At 42.0% G+C, this 19,713-nt stretch overlaps 1 protein-coding gene across 1 annotated transcript in view; it reads left to right on the top strand.

The window, feature by feature from the left end:
- The window catches only part of SLC17A8 (solute carrier family 17 member 8), a gene marked incomplete at both ends in the record, with an annotated part of 56,901 nt that overhangs the window by 34,626 nt on the left and 2,562 nt on the right, over positions 1-19,713 (top strand). The window contains 5 exons of the mRNA XM_080706457.1: positions 5,183-5,269; positions 5,614-5,753; positions 5,890-6,039; positions 7,565-7,697; positions 16,210-16,320. Of these exons, the coding sequence (XP_080562583.1) occupies positions 5,183-5,269; positions 5,614-5,753; positions 5,890-6,039; positions 7,565-7,697; positions 16,210-16,320 (621 nt within the window). The remainder of the gene's footprint in view (positions 1-5,182; positions 5,270-5,613; positions 5,754-5,889; positions 6,040-7,564; positions 7,698-16,209; positions 16,321-19,713) is intronic.

Below are 19,713 nucleotides of genomic sequence, written 5' to 3'. Positions count from 1 at the left end.
AAAAATATAAAAAAATCAAATAAATGCTTCCTTCATCAAATCTCCCCCCACCTGCCGCCTTCCCTTAGCCCCTCCATCACTCCACGAGGGCTTCTCCTCCTTAGTCAAGAGTCATTTTTGTATTCCAGTTTCTCCCTGGCTTCCACATATGAGGGAAAATATCTGATGTTCATTTTTTTTTTTTTTTTTGCTGCTCTGGGGATGGAACCCAGGGGCATTTGACCTCTGAGCTACAGCCCCTACCCTATTTTTTATTCTTTATTTTGAAACCAGGTCTCACTGAGTTGCGGAGGGCCTCACTAAGTAGCTGAGGCTGTCTGCGAACCGCGATCCCCCTGTCTCAGTCTCCCGAATGCTGGGATTACAGTGTGCACCATCACACCTGGCTATGTTCATTTCTTTGTGACCAACTACTTTCACTCAGTATAATATTCTCTAGTTCCATCCATTTGCCTGAAAATGATAATACTTTTGTTCTTCTTTATGGCTAAATAGGATTTCGTTGTGTGTACATCCCATAATTTTTTAATCGATTCCTTGGTGGATGGACACCTAGGTTGGTTCCATAATTGGACTGTTGTGAATTGTGCTGCTATAAACATAGATATGCATGTGTTACTCTCATTGTCTATTTTTTCCAATAATAATCTGACTTAAAAAATAGTATTTGCCTATAAAAGAATCATGTGCTATGAGAAAAGTTACTGTTATGTACTATGTTTAGAACACATTTGAGTTATGTAATTGTTTTTTAGGAACCATTTTTGCCAGGAACTCCTCCATTTCCTTTACCTTTGCTAAGAATAGATCCTAAACTCTTCATTCCTGGATTTTATTCTAAAGCGATATGAAACGTATCCTCCCATTTAGGGGCTGTTTTGAGGTGGCTGAGTGGGAAGATGCCGCCATAGCATCCTGGTTATGGCTGCATCCTAAGCAGATCGCTCTGCTTTGTTGAAATTCAGATTCTTCATCCAGGAACTGAGGCCCTTTCCTTGCAGAGCTGGCTCCCTGAAGCCCTTCACTGTCTTTGTCCATATGGCTCATCTACTCTTAGCCTGTCTCTCAATGCCAGCTTTATTTTCTTTCTCGATTAAAGAATGTGTGCTTACAATGTTAACTCAATCTTCCTCTTTCATGTTCTTTAGCGTAGTTTAGCTGGCTTCCTTAGCTGTGGCGAAGGTAGTTCAGTGCATGAATAACTGTTTAAATTGTTTTGTCTGAGCCGGGCATGGTGGTACACGCTTGTAATCCCCGCACTTGGGAGACTGAGACAGGAGGATCGCACAGGTCTGAAGCCAGCCTCAGCTACTTGGTGAGGCTCTCAGCAACTTAGTGAGACCCTGTTTCCAAATAAAATAGAAAATAGGTCTGGGAGTATAGCTTGGGGGTAGAAAGCCTCTGGGTTCCACCCTCAGTACCACCAAAAAACAAAAAACCAAAAAAACCAAATTGTTCTGTCTGAGCTGGGGATATAGCTCAGGGGTTGAGTATTTGTCTAGCATGTGAGAAGCCCTGGGTGCAATCCCCAGCCATGCAAAACAAGTGAACCAACCAATCAACCAGCCACCCCACTCACCCAAGGCTACCAGGCGATTAGTGGAGGGTCTTCTTTGGGCTTCTCTCTCTCTCTCTCTCTCTCTCTCTCTCTCTCTCTCTCTCTCTCTCTCTCTCTCTCCAGCACTCTGATTTCTCAAGCTTGTTTTTCCCAAGACATCTGTAGGTTCTCTTGTCCTTAGACACCATCTCAGGCCTCTTGTTTGCAGGTCAAGAACATCTCTGCCCTACTGTTGAACTTATGTCAACTCCAGAAGCCTGTAGGACTCTGTCCCCGCAGCCTTTGTGGGATGTCCCATCCTTGACCTTGCTTTCTTTAGATGGTCTATTAGTAAGACATCTTGTTTTGATTTGCCAGCAAAAGGAAAATGACTAGCAGCCACTCCCGATGCTTAGTGTTTTTATGGCCCTCAAAAGACTCAATTAAGGAATCGTTTGACTCTCAGAGAAAGCTGCCAGATCAAAGTCGAAGCCCCAGCTAAGGCGTGGCCCTGTTTCAAAGGACAGCCAAGGGAAAATGAAGGGACTTCAGCCTTGGGGCCAATTAATTCTTAATCTCAAAGGATATTGGAGTGAGAGGGGAACCCTAGAAAACCTCTAGTCACACTCCTTTGTTTTACAATTGAGAACACTGTGGAAAATAAGATTTAAATCCGCATGGCTCATGAGGACAGAATTGGGTCTCTCAATCCCATTTCAGGTCCTCCACTTCCCCATGCCACTCAGTGGTCACTGAGGGCCTCCTTTTCTCTCTGTGGTGAGCACGTGGGGGACCCAGGTGTGTTCTGCTTCGGGGTGGGGGCAGCTTGAGAGCAGTTTCAAGGGCTGAGCGCCATGTTGAGGGAGGTGCTCAAGGGGCTGTGTCTGAAGATGACACCAGAGCCTTGTCTGAAAGGCCCAGGAAGGGTTTGGAAGGGTAGCCGAGGTCACGTTGTCATTTTCTCAGTGACAGAATACTTCTTACAATGGGAGAGTTAATGGGCACTTTTGAGTGAAGGAGATCAGACCAAATTATTACAGTGTAAGGGCTTTCGAGTCCCACGGACCTGATTCTCAGTATAGGAAACCTGTCCTTTATACAGTTTACCTCCCCTCCCCAAGGCTTGTTTTCTCCTGTAATATGGGAATGATGTTGGTACCTAAGTCATCAGGTTGAATAAAATCATGGGTATGGAATACTTAGCACAGTACTCAGCACACAGAAAACGTGTGGTGCATCCTGGTTTTTGGTTATTCCTCCCTCCCTCCTCCTCTCCCCCCAGTCCCAGGTACACCTTCACCCCAGGGGCAGAAGACCACCGTCTTCACCTGTACAACAGAGTCAGACCTTGAGTCCTTTTCTGACATATGCCCCAGAGTGCTTGCCTTATTGGTATGAGAAATTCTGAGGTGTTAAAAAAGTATGCAGTCATTCTATGCATAATAGAAACAGCCAGAGTTGGCATTTTTATTGCTTACAAAGCATCTTCACGTACATAGTTTAGTTTATCCTCACACCAACCCCACGAGACAGATACTTCATGCCTGTCTTATCTCTGAAGGAGTTTTTCTTGACTTCCTCAGGTCAAGATCCCAGGCTGAACTTTTCCTAGAGGGTCAATTCCAGCCTAGAAAGATGCAGTTTCATCCAGTTCTCTGAACAATCCCCCCATTTCCAGTTTTTAAAGCTCTTCCTTAGCATTGGATTCTGGAATGCAGAATTTCCTTTCTTCATGCTCATTTTTCTGAAGCAAGAATTTTCTTATTCATGGCCCAAGGAAAATTTCGGAGAGTAATTTTTTCAGGTCAGTTAATATTTATTGGAAATTTGTGAGGCTCCTGTTTTCCTACCAGGTATCCCAGAGCTACAGAAGATAGGAAATCCAGGTCACTGCTCCTATTCCTTATTATCTTGTCTAGACAAGATAAACAGCCAAACATGGGTAAGTATTCTACAAGGTTAAGTATTTACAAAGTAGGAGATGTCAAAGGACAAAATTACAATTTAATTTAAAGATTTTTTTTTTGTGTGTGTGTATGTATGGTACCCAGTAACATTTTACCTCTGAGCCACACCACCAAGTGTTTTGTTTTTTGTTTTGAAACAGGGTCTTACTAGTTTGCTCAGAGTCGCTCTACATCCCTGTCCTCTAACCTATAATCCTCCTGTCTCAGCCTCCCAAGTACTAGAATTATAGGCATGTGCTACTATGCCCGCCTAGTTTAAAGATCTTAATTGGCTTTATTTTCAATTCTGGAATCAGTATGTTTACTTTATAAAATGGAATGGCTATTCCAAAAGGACCAATCAGAAGACGTTGGTTTTTATGGAAAAAGGAGGGCTAAAATAACCCCCCAAAATGAGAAACAAAGAACAAGATGCCGATGGTCACTTTCCCTATAGATAGCAGGTACAAGGACACAGAATAGACAATAGTCAATTGGTTAACATCAGATTACATTTTTTGGGGGGGATAAGGATCAAGGCTGAGGAAACTATATCATCATGCTAGTAAGAAAATTTGGCTGTTATCTCTCATTTCTCCTGATTTCTTGAAAAGTCAGATCATAGATTAGTTTTGGTTTGGTGGAACTTTACATAAATTACTTTATTTTGACTTTTAGTCTTGTCCACTGGGGCCCAGTACAAGAACCCCACCCCAAACAATGTTCTCCTGTATTTTTTAATTCAGTGGAATAAACTTAAGAAATGTACTATCCAATTAGGTAATAGACTGATATAACAGTTCTCTTGCCATACTGAAATTCAACTTTCTGATTTTTAAAACAAATTTTATGGTACTAAGGATTGAACCCAGGGACATTCTACCTCTGAGCTACATCACTAGCTTTGTTTAATTTTTTTTTTTCAAACTAGGTCTCACTAAGTTGCTAAGAGGCTTAAATTGCTATGGCTGGCCCCAAAACCTGCAGTTCTCCTCCTGTCTCAGCCTCTCAAGTACTGGGATTAGAAGCCTATACCACAATGTCTGGTTTTTTTTTTTTTAATCAAGGCTGATAAAACACAGTCCTTTTAATAGTTCAGTGTCTCTCATCTAATATAAGCCTCAGTGAGAATCCTCTAAACTGTGAGTTCTGAAAGGCAGGTTTTCTGTTTTCCTTCATTTACTAGCTTTAATACCCCAAACCCAATATTGTGCCTGGGTGAATTTTTTAAATTTCCTTTGATTTTTTTTCATCTGATTTTGTTCTCTTATTATTTTTTATTTTGTGGAATTCTACCTCTGAGCAACACCCACAGCCCTATTTTTTATTCTTTATTTTGGGGACAGGGCCTCATTAAGTAGCTAAGACTGTCCATAAACCTGTGATCTTCCTGTCTCAGCTTCCCAAGTACTGATATTACAAGCATGCACCACCACACCCGGCTCTCTATTCTCTTATGTAATTTCAAATTGTGATGCCCAAGAAACCATTGTCTAATCCATGGGTGAAGCTGAAGGGCTCCTGGTGACTTTCCTTTCCTGGGAGCCCGTTTGAAGACTCGCCAGGAGTTGGCCTGACTCTGCACCGAGGAAGCACGAGTCAGCCTCAGTTTGCATTGTCCTCCCATGTCTGCATGCACTCTCTGTGGGAAGTCTTGCATGAGGATGGGTCAACCTTCCTCAACTTTTCCTTGTTCCAGGTTCTTATGCAGGGGCCGTGGTGGCCATGCCCCTGGCTGGAGTGCTGGTACAGTACATTGGATGGGCCTCCGTCTTTTATATTTATGGTGAGTGATTTGACTGTATGCATTCACAGGGTGACTCAGAGAGATGGTACTTTACTGTGCAAGAGTTTGGCTGAGGGTTTATTATGGGAAAATAGAGATCACCAAGACAAGTTGATGGTATAAAAGGAATACTTGTCTACTTGTGATTAATGTGTATGTTAAAGTTGATTTTTGTAACAAGCAGAACATTATCTTTCTTTAAATACCAGTTTAGCGACAACAGGAAAGTCAACAAAGAAACTTCTCTTACCTGAACCTATTGCTTTTGGGGAGTATTGTAAAGATGGGAAAGATGAAATAAAAAAACAGACTGTCTCATCAAGCCCTTTGTTTTTCAACTGCAGGTATGTTTGGGATTATTTGGTACCTGTTCTGGCTGTTGCAGGCCTACGAGTGCCCTGCAGCTCACCCAACGATATCCATTGAGGAGAGGACCTATATAGAGACAAGCATAGGGGAAGGTGCCAACTTGGTTAGTCTAAGTGTAAGTATAAATAAACAGGCAGAGTCTTGCCTCTTGTCTATGAATATTTCCTTTAAGGATTGTACTATCCTCTTGAAAATAAATCCGATGTCAATATCCTCACTAAAAGAAACCTCACGGTATCTTTACTCCCTAGAAATTTAACACACCGTGGAAGAAATTTTTTACATCTTTGCCAGTTTACGCAATCATTGTGGCCAATTTTTGCAGAAGCTGGACCTTTTATTTGCTCTTGATAAGTCAGCCCGCTTATTTCGAAGAAGTCTTTGGATTTCCAATAAGTAAGGTAAACACATGTATGCTTCCGATACTCTTGACCTTTAACTTTCTTGATTCTGCTGAGAATATCTTTGTATGACAAAATAATTAAACTGCTGATATGAATAATTCATAATAGTCCTGTAACACCTGAGTCTGTATGTCGAGTAAGCTACATATTCTGCTCATAATGTACTAGCTATTTAATTTCTTCTTAGTTAAAATAAGAACTGAATTAATTTGCAATAAGACTTCATTTCTACCCAGTCTTGAAAGTGCTGTTAAGGCTAACTCAAGGACTGTGTATTAGATAAAGATGCAGGTTTTCCTTTCCCTATAAACTCTTTGGTTAGTAGTAGAAAGAACTTGATGACCTCATTTTGCAAACCACTCCTCTCTCCTTAATGGTGATGGTAGCAGTAACAACCATTGCTCCTGGTGGGTTTAGGAAGAACTTCCGTTTGAGGGCCCCAGCCATTTAAGGTTTATTGTGTTTCAGGGAGGGAGACTTATGGTGGTTGAATATAAACCATCATCATAAAAACATAAAACCCCCTTCCTCCAGGAAAAGCACAAGAGCCCACAGAGGCTGATGACTGCAGAGCTCCAGGTACTGTCAGAAAAAGACCTTGGGAAAACCAGCACAGTCACTGAACGCTGGCTGCCCCCAGTGTGACTCTGTGCCACACGCTTGGCCTTCCATGTGCTGGGCCTGAGATGTGTAAAAGTCATCTCTGCCTCCAGGGAGCTTCCCAACCTGTGGAGGAAACAGAAGAACCTATATGGTTTTTTTTTTTTGTGTGTGTGTGTGTGTGTGTGTGTGTGTGTGTGTGTGTGTGTGTGTGGTACTGGGGTTCCTGGAAGCCCGTCTACCTCTGAGCTACACTCCCAGACCTATTTTTTTAAATATATTTTTATTTGGAAACAGGGTCTCTTAAGCCAGCATGGCTGGCTTCAAACCTGTGTGGTACTGTGGTTCCTGGAAGCCCGTCTACCTCTGAGCTACACTCCCAGACCTATTTTTTTAAATATATTTTTATTTGGAAACAGGGTCTCTTAAGCAAGCATGGCTGGCTTCAAACCTGTGTGATCCTCCTGTCTCTGCCTCCCAAGAGTGGGGATTACAAGCGTGCGCCACCACGCCCGGCGGGACCTATATGTAAAACCATTCACTCATTCACTGGGCTTATTATAAAATTCAGACCTAGAGCCAGGTGTGGTGGCACATGCTTATAATCCCAGTATTTGGGAGGTTGAGACAGGAGGATCGCGGTTCGTGGCCAGCCTCAGCTACTTGGTGAGGCCATTTGCAACTCAGTGCCTGTTTCAAAAAAAAAAAAAAAAAGATAATTGAACGCCCTTGGGTTCCATCCCCAGTACTGCACAAACAAACAAACAAACAAACAAACAAACAAACAAACAAATACAGTTCAGGCCTCCCTGGACACCATGTCAGAGGATTTGCTGGTGGCTGTGGGGCCGGGGCCAGAGCAATAGAGCCACACATCGCTTAGAAGCAGCAGAAGGTGGCTGACTGCTTCCTTTCCTTCCAGGTGGGGCTCCTGTCAGCAGTCCCACACATGGTGATGACCATCGTTGTACCTATCGGAGGACAGTTGGCCGATTATTTAAGAAGCAGGAAAATACTGACCACAACTGCCGTCAGGAAGATCATGAACTGTGGAGGTATTGCGGGCTTCCCCATGGGCTAGGCAGCTGGAGAATTAGAGGGAGTAGAACTTCAGAATTGTCAGAGGTGACATCTAGTCAGGAGATGGAGCTTAGAAACCAGATGTCTGTCCCTTGCAGCAGACAGTTGAGGCCTGCCCACCGTGTGGCTACCGAGTGGTCACCCAGGCTGTGCTTGTGCAAGCCGAGAGGGGGCAACTTAAGTCAATGGCTAAGGAATCGGGACACACTCAGGACCAAAGAAATGTTTCATCTACTCTCAGCCCATGGCAACAGGACTGCCAGTTCCAGATCTGCTTGTTACTTGTCTTTTCCACACACCTGACCACACTTATTGTTTACTTACCTGGTTTATTCCGGGTCCTCTCTAAGGAGCTCTAGCAGGTAGAAGAACATCAGGTGCCAGTTCTCAGACTTTCTGAATGTTTGCTCATCTGTCAACGGGGACGTCGCAGATGTGATTCCATTAGGGATCTCGAGATGGGCCCAGTGTAATCACAAGTGTTCTAATAAGAGGAGGCAGGAGGGTGTCAGCTCTGACGTTGAAACTGGGTCAGAGAGCGGCTATGGCCGAGGCTGTTGGGTAGTAGTGATGAGAACTCTCACACGTCTTGTGTGCTAATTGCGTGCCTCTTGAGAGAATCTTTTCCCCCTGTGGAAACTAGCATACAGATGGGAAATCTCCCAGCCCCACCCGTCTTTTAAAAATACCTCTTCACTTTTCATGTTGTTTTATATATTGACATGGTCCTGTCATAGCTTCTACACAGAATCATTTTCTTGGATTGAACCCAGGGGCTACATCCCTAGCTGTTTTATTATTTTTTTTTCAGAAACATAGTCTCACTAAATTGCCGAGGACCTCAGTACTACTGGGGTTATAGGCAAGCACTGCCATGCCTTGCTTGCTTAAATACAGAGATGCTAGACCATAGTATATATATAGTATATATAGTATAAATATAGTATATATACTATATATACTATACATAAACTATATACTACATATACTATATATACTATATACTATGTATAGTATATAGTATATATTACTATATATACTATATATACTATATATACTATATATTATTATAGTATATATACTATATATACTATATATACTATACATACTATATATATATAGTATATATAATATTTATTTATTTGTGGTACTGAGGGTACAACCAAAGGACTTTCTACCTTCAGGCTACACTTCTATAGGTCTAGGAGTGTATATTTTATATTTTATTTGGAAACAGGATCTCAATAAGTTGCTGAGAGCCTCACTAAGTAGCTGAGGCTGGTTATAAGCCTGTGTGTTTCTTTTGTCTCAGCCTCCCAAGTATTAGGATTACAAGTGTGCACCACCACGCCCAGCTGAAGGTAATATATGAAAACAGAGTTTTGTACCACCACTGAGTAATCCAGACTTATTTTGACATGATAAGGCACTTACAATGATGCTCTAGAGAATTTTAGTTGATTTTATCTTTCCTGAAAAGAAATACAGGATGTTTCTCATCTGAGAAGGGCCCACGTGTCTGGGAGCCTGTCCCATCCTTCTTTCCACTGACAAGCAATGTATTCTTACAAACATTTAAAATGGATGGGTCACCTTCAGACATGACGTTCTGTTCTAGTTCATTCTGAGCCGGGGCACATTCCCAAGGTCCTTGTCTTCCCTGCACTAGTACAAGTAAAATATGACTAAAGTAAAAAATCCAGCCAGGCATGGTGGCACACGCTAGTAATCCCAGTACTTGGGAGGCTGAGAAAGAAGAATTGCAGGTTTGAAGACAATCTCAGCAAGTAGTGAGACTCTCATCAACCTAGCAGCAAGACACTTTCAGAAATAAAAATAAAATAGGGCTGGGAGTGTTGCTTGGAGGTAGAATGCCTCTGGGTTAGATCTCAAATAACACACACACACACACACACACACATAGTAAATAAATAAAGTAAAAAAATTCTAGCCTGGCTGATTTAGTTGCCTTTGTGAACTGCAGGTTGTTATACTATGAAATGTAAATTTTCTTAGGTCCTTAAATGCTAAGGCTATTTATCATGTCCGCTCTGAATAGGTTCATGATTTCTCCATAATTTATTGTTGTACTACAATTATACATCACAGTGGGGTTCCAACTGTTGAAAACACACATGCCCTTGGCTTTGATCCCCAGTATCACAAAAACAAAAACAAAAACAAAAACAAAAGACAAGACAAACACCACTCACATGCACACAGTTCTTTGCATATTTCCCTCCATACATGAGCTGGGGAGATTGGTAACAGTATCTTCACACATTGCTGTAGTATTATTTAAACTGTTCCTCTCAGGTCCTCACGCTTCCTCCCCCTAACTCTCATTCCCAACTCCCTTCAACTACTCCGTGGATCTATCTTGGCATCCTTTAAAGCCCCTTGTGTTTCCTGTTTCTCTCTGGCTTCCACAAATGACAGAATATGCGCCACCCTTGACTTTCTGAGCCTCACTGATCTCCTGGCATAACTCTCTGCAGTTCCTTCCATTTTCCTGCAAATGACATAATTCTGTTCTTCCTTGTGGCCGAGTAAAATTCCATGATGTGTATAGACCATATATTTTTTTAATCCATTCATCTGTTGATGGGCACTTAGGTTAGGTCCATAATTTGGCTAGTGTGAACTGTGCTGCTATAAAGGAGTATACATATATTACTATAATATTCTGATTTTAGCTCTTTAAGAAAGATACCAAGGCATGGTATAGCTGGGTCATCTGGTGGTTCCATTACTAGTTTATTTTGAGGATACAAGATCTTTTAGTTACTCTTGATATTCAAATGTTATCACTATACTCCTGTAACAGTCTTATCTCTAGCATTTTTTTTTTTTTTTGGGTGGTACTGGGGTTCCTGGAAGCCCTTCTACCTCCGGGCTATGCTCCCAGACCTATTTTATACTTTATTTATTTTTGGAAACAGGGTCTTTTAAGCCAGCGCAGCTGGCTTCAAACCAGCGCCATCTTCCTGTCTCTGCCTCCCAAGGTGGGGATTACAAGCATGTGCCACCACGCCTGGCTTATCTCTAGCATTTTAACCACCCAGTAGGAATCATTTAGGCTCTTAAATGCTTTTTCTTACTTTGGTAATCTGCTACTTGATCAAGATTTTTTCCTTACAGATTAACACATACATATATATAGGCATATATATGAATATATATATATATATATGTATACACATGGACATATATATGTATTCATCTATAAGAAAAAAATATATATAGTAAATTTTATTCTTGGGGGGAATTAACTCTCTGGCACAAGTTTTGTTGAAAGTTTTAAAGACAAGATATACAATAAATACTGTAGCTTATATTTCAACCTAAATACTAAAAAAATATGCAATATTTGGTAGTGAGGATTGACTTCAGAGGCACCCTACCAGTAAGCTATATCCTTTTTATTTCTGATTTTTTTTTTGGTGGTACTGGGGGTGGAACCCAGAGGCTTTCTACCTCCAGGTTATACTCCCAGACCTTTTTTATATTTTATTTGGAAACAGGGTCTCACTAAGTTGCTGAAAGCCTCACTAAGTAGCTGAGGCTGGGTTCGAACCTGTGTTATCCTCCTGTCTCAGCCTCACAAGCACGGGGATTACAAGCGTGCGCCACCACGCCCGGCTTATTTCTGATTTTGAGAGATGATCTTTCTAAGTTGCCCAGGCTGGCTTCAAACTTGGGGTCCTCCTGCCTCAGCCTCCTGAGCCGCGGGGGTTACAGCCGTGCGCCGCTGTACTTGGCCCAACCTAAATATTTGGATTCCATTTTCTTTCCTGTCATTAATTGTCCTTGATTGAGTGTCCACTCCATGCTAGTCAGATTTTGTGTTAAAAGTAGAGTTTTGTGGTAGAGGCAGAAACACATGGGAAAAATTAGAAAGCAATGTTGAAAAGTTCTATAACATAAATAAGACGAAGGAAATGTGGGCTTCACTGGTTGAGGGCAGGGCTGTCTAAGAAGCTTTCTTTTTTTTTTCTTTCTTTTTTTTTTTTTGGTGGTACTGGGGTTCCTGGAAGCCCTTCTACCTCGGGGCTACACGCCCAGACCTATTTTTGCATTTTTATTTGGAAACAGGGTCTCCTAAGCCAGCGCGCGCGGCTGGCTTCGAACCTGCGCGATCCTCCTGTCTCTGCCTCCCAAGCGCGGGGATTACAAGCGTGCGCCACCACGCCCGGCTAAGAAGCTTTCTAAAGGAAGCAATATTTGAGAAAATAGAACTTCTCCAGAAAAAGATAAGATGGTGGGAGAAGAGTGTCCCAGGCCAAAAAACAACAACAAACAACAACAAAACAAAACAAAAAAAAAAACAACCAAAAACCCAACAAACCAAAAACACAAAACAAAAAAAAAAGCAAAAAACAAAAAAGAAAAAACCAACCCAGCAGTCCATAAAAATTTGTACAGGCACGAGACAGGTCATGTGTGATTAGGAAAGAGCTGCGGAGCTGAGCGTATGAGACACAGAGGGCTCTGTTCTGCTTGGGACTGTTAAGGACAGCAGAGGGAACAGGAACAGCAAGAGGGAGTCTTCCACAACTCTGTAGTGATGGTGTGGCACTTTGACACGTGTTTTTTTGTGGTACTGGGGGTGGAACCCAGGGGTTTTTCTACCTCTGGGCTATACTCCCAGACCTGTTTTATACTTTATGGAAACAGGGTCTCACTAAGTTGCTGAGAGCCTCACTAAGTAGCCGAGGCTGGCTTCGAACCTGCGTGATCCTCCTGTCTCAGCCTCCCAAGCATGAGCCACCATGCCCGGCTCGACATATGTTTTAAGGAGAGAAGGGACTAATTCAGTGTATGATTTAGATAGACAGTGGTGTGCTGAATGGGTTGGAAGAGTACGAGGTGAAAAGACCACCAGAAAGGCTGTTGTGGTTGTTCAAGTGAGAGGCAGGAGGGTCCAGGACTAATGCATTGCCAGAGCTAAGAGTGGGAGTTGGCTTTGGTAGATATGTTTGAGGTCAAACTCAGGGATTTTGCTTTCTTTTTTTTCTCCTTCCTTCCTTCCTTCCTTCCTTCCTTCCTTCCTTCCTTTCTCTCTCTCTCTCTCTCTCTCTCTCTCTCTCTCTCTCTCTCTCTCTCTCTCTCTCTCTTTCTTTCTTTTTATATGTGTGGTACTGGGAATGAAACCCAGGGACATTCTACCTCTGAGCTATACCCCCAGACTACTACTACTACTACTACTACTACTACTACTACTACTTCTTCTTCTTCTTCTTCTTCTTCTTCTTCTTCTTCTTCTTCTTCTTCTTCTTCTTCTTCTTCTTCTTCTTCTTCTTCGTGCTCCCTATAATATTATTATATATTATAATATATAATATTATATAATAATAATAATAATAGCACCAGGGTCAGTCTACCTCCAAGATACACCTCCAGCCCTATTTTTTACTCTCTATTTTGAAACAGGGTCTCACTAAGTAGCTGAGGCTGGCTGTGAACCTGTGATCCCTATCTCAGCCACCCGAGTAACTGGGATTACAGCATGCACCACCACACCCAGCTCTATTTTATTCTTTTTTATTTTGAAACAGGGTCTCACTAATTTGCAGAGAGCCTCATTAAATTGCTGAGGTTGGCCGTGAGCCTGAGAGCCTTCTGTATTAGACTCCCAAGTACTGAGATTACAAGTGTGAGCCACCACACCTGGAGAAACCAGGGAATTTTATGTGAACACCAAGAAAGAATGAGAAGTCTAAGATAATTCTCTGGGTATATGGAGATTAAGTTTCTGTGCTGGACTTCTTTCACTGAGCTGTGCCCAGGGGCCATACACAGTACCTCAAGTATCCAATCCCACTTAATTTTCCAATATACTACAAGGCTGAATTATATATCTATTTATTTGGATGAGGGATTGAATAGGCAAAGTAACTTGTCCAAGGTCACACGATTACTGATTCTCAGGTGGGATCATCTGAAGCCAGTCTTGATTGACTCTGTAATCTAGGTCCTAAATGTGAGTATGTGGAGATTAATATATAGAGAAAAGGAAGAATCTGGGGAGCTGGGAGTGGTATCTCATGCCTGTAATCTTAGTACTTGAAAGGCTCAGATAAGAAGGTCACAGGTTCAAGGCTAGCCTCAGCAATTTAGCAAGATTCTGAGCAACTTAGAAAGACCCTGTTTCAATATTTTAAAAAAGGGTAGGCTGGGGGTGTAGCTTGGAGGTAAATGCCTCTGGATTCAATCCCCAGTACCAACAAAACAAAATAAATGACTCCAACAACAACAACAACAACAAAATGGTGGTAGTGGTTTGCTGTGTGTGTGTGTGTGTGTGTGTGTGTGTGTGTGTGTGTGTGTGATACCGGGGATAGAACCCAGGGGAATTCTACCTCTGAGTCCTACTCCCAGCCCGGTTTTTTAATTCTTTATTTTGAAATAGAATCTCACTAAGTTGCAGAGGACCTCACAAATTGCTGAGGCTGGCGGCGAACCTGCGATCCTCCTGACTCAGCCTCCCAAGTACTGGGATTACAAGCGTGCACCACCACACCCGGCTTGCTTTTATTTTTTATTTATTTTATTTTTGGTGGTACTGGGATTCCTGGAAGTCCATCTACCTTCGGGCTACACTCCCAGACCTATTTTATTTTTGGAAACAGGGTCTCTTAAGCCAGGTGGCTGTCTTCGAACCTGCACGATCCACCTGTCTCCGCCCCCCAAGTGCGGGGATTACAAGTGTACACCACCATGCCCGGCCTTGCTTTTATTTTTTTTAAGAAGTAAAAACTAGGAGTGCTGAGACTTGATTTGTCCTACAGTGAGATAACTGTAGGACAATCCTGTGGCGATGTCTCCAGTCAGCAGTCTCTAGACTGAAGCACCACTAATTGTTTCTCTGCTCCCAGGGCACTTCAGAAACTGCAAATGGTATTTAAACTATCTTTCTGTCTGCTGCAGGCTGATTTTTTTTTTTTTTTTGGATTAGAGGGATTTCTTCATAATTTTCTCATCCTTTCTATTGTGTTGGACTCATTCTGAATGAAAGGAACAGAAAGTACTTTTGTTCTGTTGTATTTTCCTTGCAAATGTTTTTTTTTTTTTTTTTTTTTTTTTTTTTAAAGAAGGCCTGAGAACTTGGTGAATTATAAAAGGGAAGACTTTTGCCTTATGCATTACAAGGTTTATTAGGACTAAGGCAATGATTTTTACTTTAGATATTCACTACAGTTTTCTGGTCTCTTTGGCAATAAATGTCAGGGTTGTCATGTTATTTCATTTTTTTTTATTTTGGCAGTGTTGGGAATTGAATGCAAGCCTTCACTCTTGCTAGGCAAATACTTTATCCCTGAGCTAATTCCTCAGTCTCCCCACCCACCTTTTAATTTTTAAAATTTTGTCACAGCATCTCACTAAACTTCCCAGGCTAGCCTTGAACTTGTAGTTTTCCTGCCTCAGCCTGTTTAGTAGCTGGGGTGACAGGTGTATGTCACTGTGCCCACCTTGTCATGCTACTTATTTATTTAGTTTTGGTATTAAGGATTGAACCCAGGGCACTTTACCTCTAAGCCACACCCCCCAAATCTTTTTATTTTTAATTTTTTAATTTTTAATTTTTGGTGGTACTGGGGGTGGAACCCAGAGGCTTTCTACCTCCGGGCTATCCTCCCAGCCCTATTTTCTACTTTATTTGGAAACAGGGTCTCACTAATTTGCTGAGAGCCTCACTAAGTAGCTGAGGCTGGCTTCGAACCTGTGTGATCCTCCTGTCTCAGCCTCTCAAGAGGGAGGATTTCAAGTATGTGCCGCACTTGTTTATTTTGAAACAGGGTCTCATTGAGATGCGGAGGGCCTCACCAAGTAGCTGAGGCTGTCAGTGAACTGTGATCCTCCTGTCTCAGCCTCCCGAATGCTGGGATTACAAGCATGCGCCACCACACCCGGCTTTGTCACGTTATTTTTATTTGAGAGGCTATTAACTGAGGGTAGATAGTACATAGGAAAGTTTTCATATTTAGAAATGGCAGGCACAGAGCCAGCCACAGTGGCGCACTCTTGTAATCCCAGTACTTGGGAGGCTGAGACGGGAAGATCTTAAGCTCATGGCCAGCCTCAGCTACTTAGTGAGGCCCTCTTCAATTTAGTGAGATTCTGTTTCAAAATAAAGAATAAAAATAGGGCTGGGGGGTAGCTTGGAGGTAGAATGTCCCTGACTTCAATCTCCAGTATTGAAAAAAAAAAAAAAAAGAAAAGAAAAGGAAAAAAGAAATTGGTGCAACTAACAGCATCCCTCCTTCCAGGAGCATCATTGGAACCTACTGGGACCAGTGGTGCTCAAGGTGCACCAGGATAACGTTAGAAAGTTCACAGAATACCCAGGTGATACCAGCATAGTCACGTAGTCATGAAACCTCTGGGTAATAGTTAAGCCTGTGCCAGAATGTACGTTGGTGAAGGAATAAGCTCAGGCTGACCGGTTTGTAAATGACATATCTCCCCTTCTGTTTTCCTTTGCAGGTTTTGGCATGGAGGCCACCTTGCTCCTGGTGGTCGGCTTTTCCCACACCAAAGGAGTGGCTATCTCCTTCCTGGTGCTTGCTGTAGGATTTAGTGGCTTTGCTATTTCAGGTAAAGTGGCCTTTGGGGTTCTGAATCTTGATTAGAGACTCATCAAGTCTATAATCAAAAAGGAAAAAAAACCTAGTGTATCAACTTCCCTGAGTAGCTAGGCCATTCTCCAGGGGGCAGGGCTACAGCCTAGAGTGTCACCTGGGGCAGGGAGGTGGTCACTCTAAGCTGGAGTCACCCCGACTTACTCTCAGGGGAAACAGGTACCAGTGTAGGTGACTTCCTCAGGCACAAGCAGAGACCCAAGTGTGCATCCATCCCGGGTTGGCGCCAGGTCACCCTCCCTAATAGAGGATCTTGGGTTATTGTCGGTCATCACCCCCTGCTAGAGAATTGCTAATTCTCAAATGACTAGGTTGTTTGACAAGTAGTCACAGCCTCAAAAGATTTTTTTTTAAATAGTACTAGGGATTGAACTCAGGGGGATTCTACTCTGAGCTACACCCAGTCCTTTTTATTCTTTGGAAATAAGACCTAGGTAGGTTGATGAGTACCTCACTATGTTGCTAAGGCTGCCCACAAACCTGTAACCCTCCTGTCTTAACCTCCTAAGTACTGGGATTACAGGTGCATGCCACAGCACCCTGAGCAGCAGGAGTTTTTTAGAGTGGAAGTCTTGGTTAGATTTTTGTCTGTTTCATTGTTTTCATTCTCCAAACAAGAGAATGCAGGGCCAGAGAGAGGAAGTGTTATTTTTGGAACAGGTAGAGCAGGTTGGAATAATGACGTGAGTTAGATGAAAGCCTGGCCAAGCCGGCTCTGCCGAGGGCGTCAAAGCCCTCTATGTGTATTAAGCCCTGCCATCCTCCGGACTACCCTAGCGGGAATGAGCACTCTTAGTATCCTCACTGTACAGGAGCAGAAACCAATCAACTATATGTGAGAAGCGAGAGTGCGATGACATCACGTCTCAGAGACTTCCAAAGCTCCTATTCCCCATCAAGTAGGGCTTGTCTACTTTAGAAACATTAAAATAAAAAAATTGTTATTTACTCAACATTTTACATAATTGCCTCTGTCTCGCCACATGGTGAAGTAAGTAGTGACATCGCTATTTTACAGTATTTTTTTTTTTTATTGTAAAGGAAGGCAAAGCTAGTGTATCAACTTCCCTGAGTAGCTAGGCCACTCCTAAAGCTCAGAAAATCTGGGACTTCCCAATGTCACCCAGTTGGTGGCAAAGGAAAGGCAAAAACACAGTCTTGCCTGGCTACGAGTCTGTGTTCTTTTCATTATCTCAGTCTTCCCTTGAATCTCAAATGTAGTGCCAGAATTAAAAAAAAAAAAGAGCTGATGAATAGTTAAATTAGAAAAAAAAAGCTTATATTGAGAGTAACTTCCAGATAAGAATTTGGGTTGGAAAGTATACACACACACACACACACACACACACACACACACGTATGTATATGTATATATATACTGTGTGTATATATACTGTGTGTGTATATATATGTATGTATGTATGTATGTATATATATGTGTGTGTGTGTATATATATATATATATATATATATATAGAGAGAGAGAGAGAGAGAGAGAGAGAGAAAGAGAGAGAGAGAGAGAGAGAGAGAGAGAGAGTTATTTGGATTTGAGAATTGTTTTGGTTACTATACCATTCACAAAAGAAAGATTTTGCTAACTTATTTACATTTTCATCCAGAGTTTGGAGAGATGTCACACCACTTCATAGGAAAAGTGGGAAGTTGTGGGGAAGTTGAGCAGAGACCTTTCATGGATTCACTTCTACTTCTCAGTAGTTGGGCTGTTCTCAGCACTGCACGTACTGCAGTAAACAAAGCTTCTTGCCCTCACGCAATTTACGTTAAGAGTGGAAATGAGGTTTTTGAAGTCCTGAGCTCAGTGCCAGACACAAAACGAAATGTCTTCACTGTTATTACTGTTTTCTTTATGGACTAGGCAAGTGCTTTCCCAACTTTAACGCACATAGAAACCACCCCAAGACACTGCAGAATGCAGGTGCTGATTCAGTAGGTTCAGAGTGGGGCCTGAGAGTCTGCGTTTCTACGAGCTCTGAGGAGAGGCTGATCGACAAGCCACACTTTGGGTAGCAGGGATAGAACAATTATAACTTTCTTCCAGGAGGATGTTGAAAGACACCGTCCCTTGATAACCGTGATGCAAAAGAGATTCATATCCTGTCTCCAGAGACACTGGAATGTTCAGGTTCCTAAGGTTTCCTGTCCCCTGGATTGCCAATCGGGTCACAATCAGGAGGAGAGAAAGCCAATACCTCCAACCACAGTAGTTGCATTTTTTTATGTCCTTATTTTATATTTGCCGCTTTAAAAACCCAATCTCATTTAATCCGCATTGCAATCCTAGAAGGGCATTGTTATATCATTTTACTAAGGAGAAAACTGAGGCTCAGAAAGGTAGTTTGACTTGCCCAGGTATAATGAGTGGCTTAGACTGGACTACCAGTCTCTGACTTGACAGTGATGCTATTGGAGGGACTGTGGCTGTAGGTACGATAATTCCTCAAGATCTGCTACCTGACAACTTAATAAGGAATAAATATGGATTCCAGGGAAGACTGGCCCAAGTTAAGAGCTGATTATAGATAAGAGAGTCCTGATAGGTGAGGTTAGAAAATTCAAGGAATGAGTGATACTTGCTTTGGGAAATGTCCCAGGAAGAGAAGAAGACAGACTCTCCCGGTTTGTATGCAGGTTTTTCTTATTGGTTATTACAAATATCTATCAATAACTCAGTGATTTTTCCCTCCTGAACACTAGGATTGTGCAGCTAGAAACCTAAATGGCTTTTCTCCCATTATCTGTAGCTGAACGCAGATGCCTAGGCCTTGCTTCAGAATATAATACTAGAGAATCATATTAATTGTGTCTTATCTCTGGGTTCTTTTCTCATAAAGTCCTTATCATATTCAAATGAACAGTGAGATTAATTAATCTTGCAGCTGTTTTATATTCTGGCTGTCTGGCACTTTGATCTAAAAGAGAAGGTGTATTTATTGCAAAAAAGATTTCCTCAAAAATTCTTTTTGAATGGGGATAGGAAAAATACAGCAAACCCTTGTAACATACTAAAGAAAAGATGGCTTTAAATCTTATTTTCAGGTGCTTTGCACAGAACAGAGAATTAAGAAACAAAGCAAAGAAGAAAATGTGAATAAACAAGACCTACAGCTCCTTTCTGTTATTTTAGTGGCTCAAATTAGTATTTATTAGTAGTGGCGCACATTTGTGCTTGTAATTTCAGTATTTAGAAGGCTGAGACAGGAGGAATGCAGGGTTATGGCCAGCCTCAGCTACTTAGTGAAGTCATCTGAAACTTAGTGAGACCCTGTTGTAAAATAAGGAATAAAATAAATAGGGCTTGTTTGCCGGGCGTGGTGGCGCACGCTTGTAA

The sequence above is a fragment of the Muscardinus avellanarius genome (assembly GCF_963383645.1).
Source record: "Muscardinus avellanarius genome assembly, chromosome: 11".
Taxonomy (NCBI): Eukaryota; Metazoa; Chordata; class Mammalia; order Rodentia; family Gliridae; genus Muscardinus; species Muscardinus avellanarius.
This window is presented reverse-complemented; position numbering and strand designations above follow the sequence as displayed.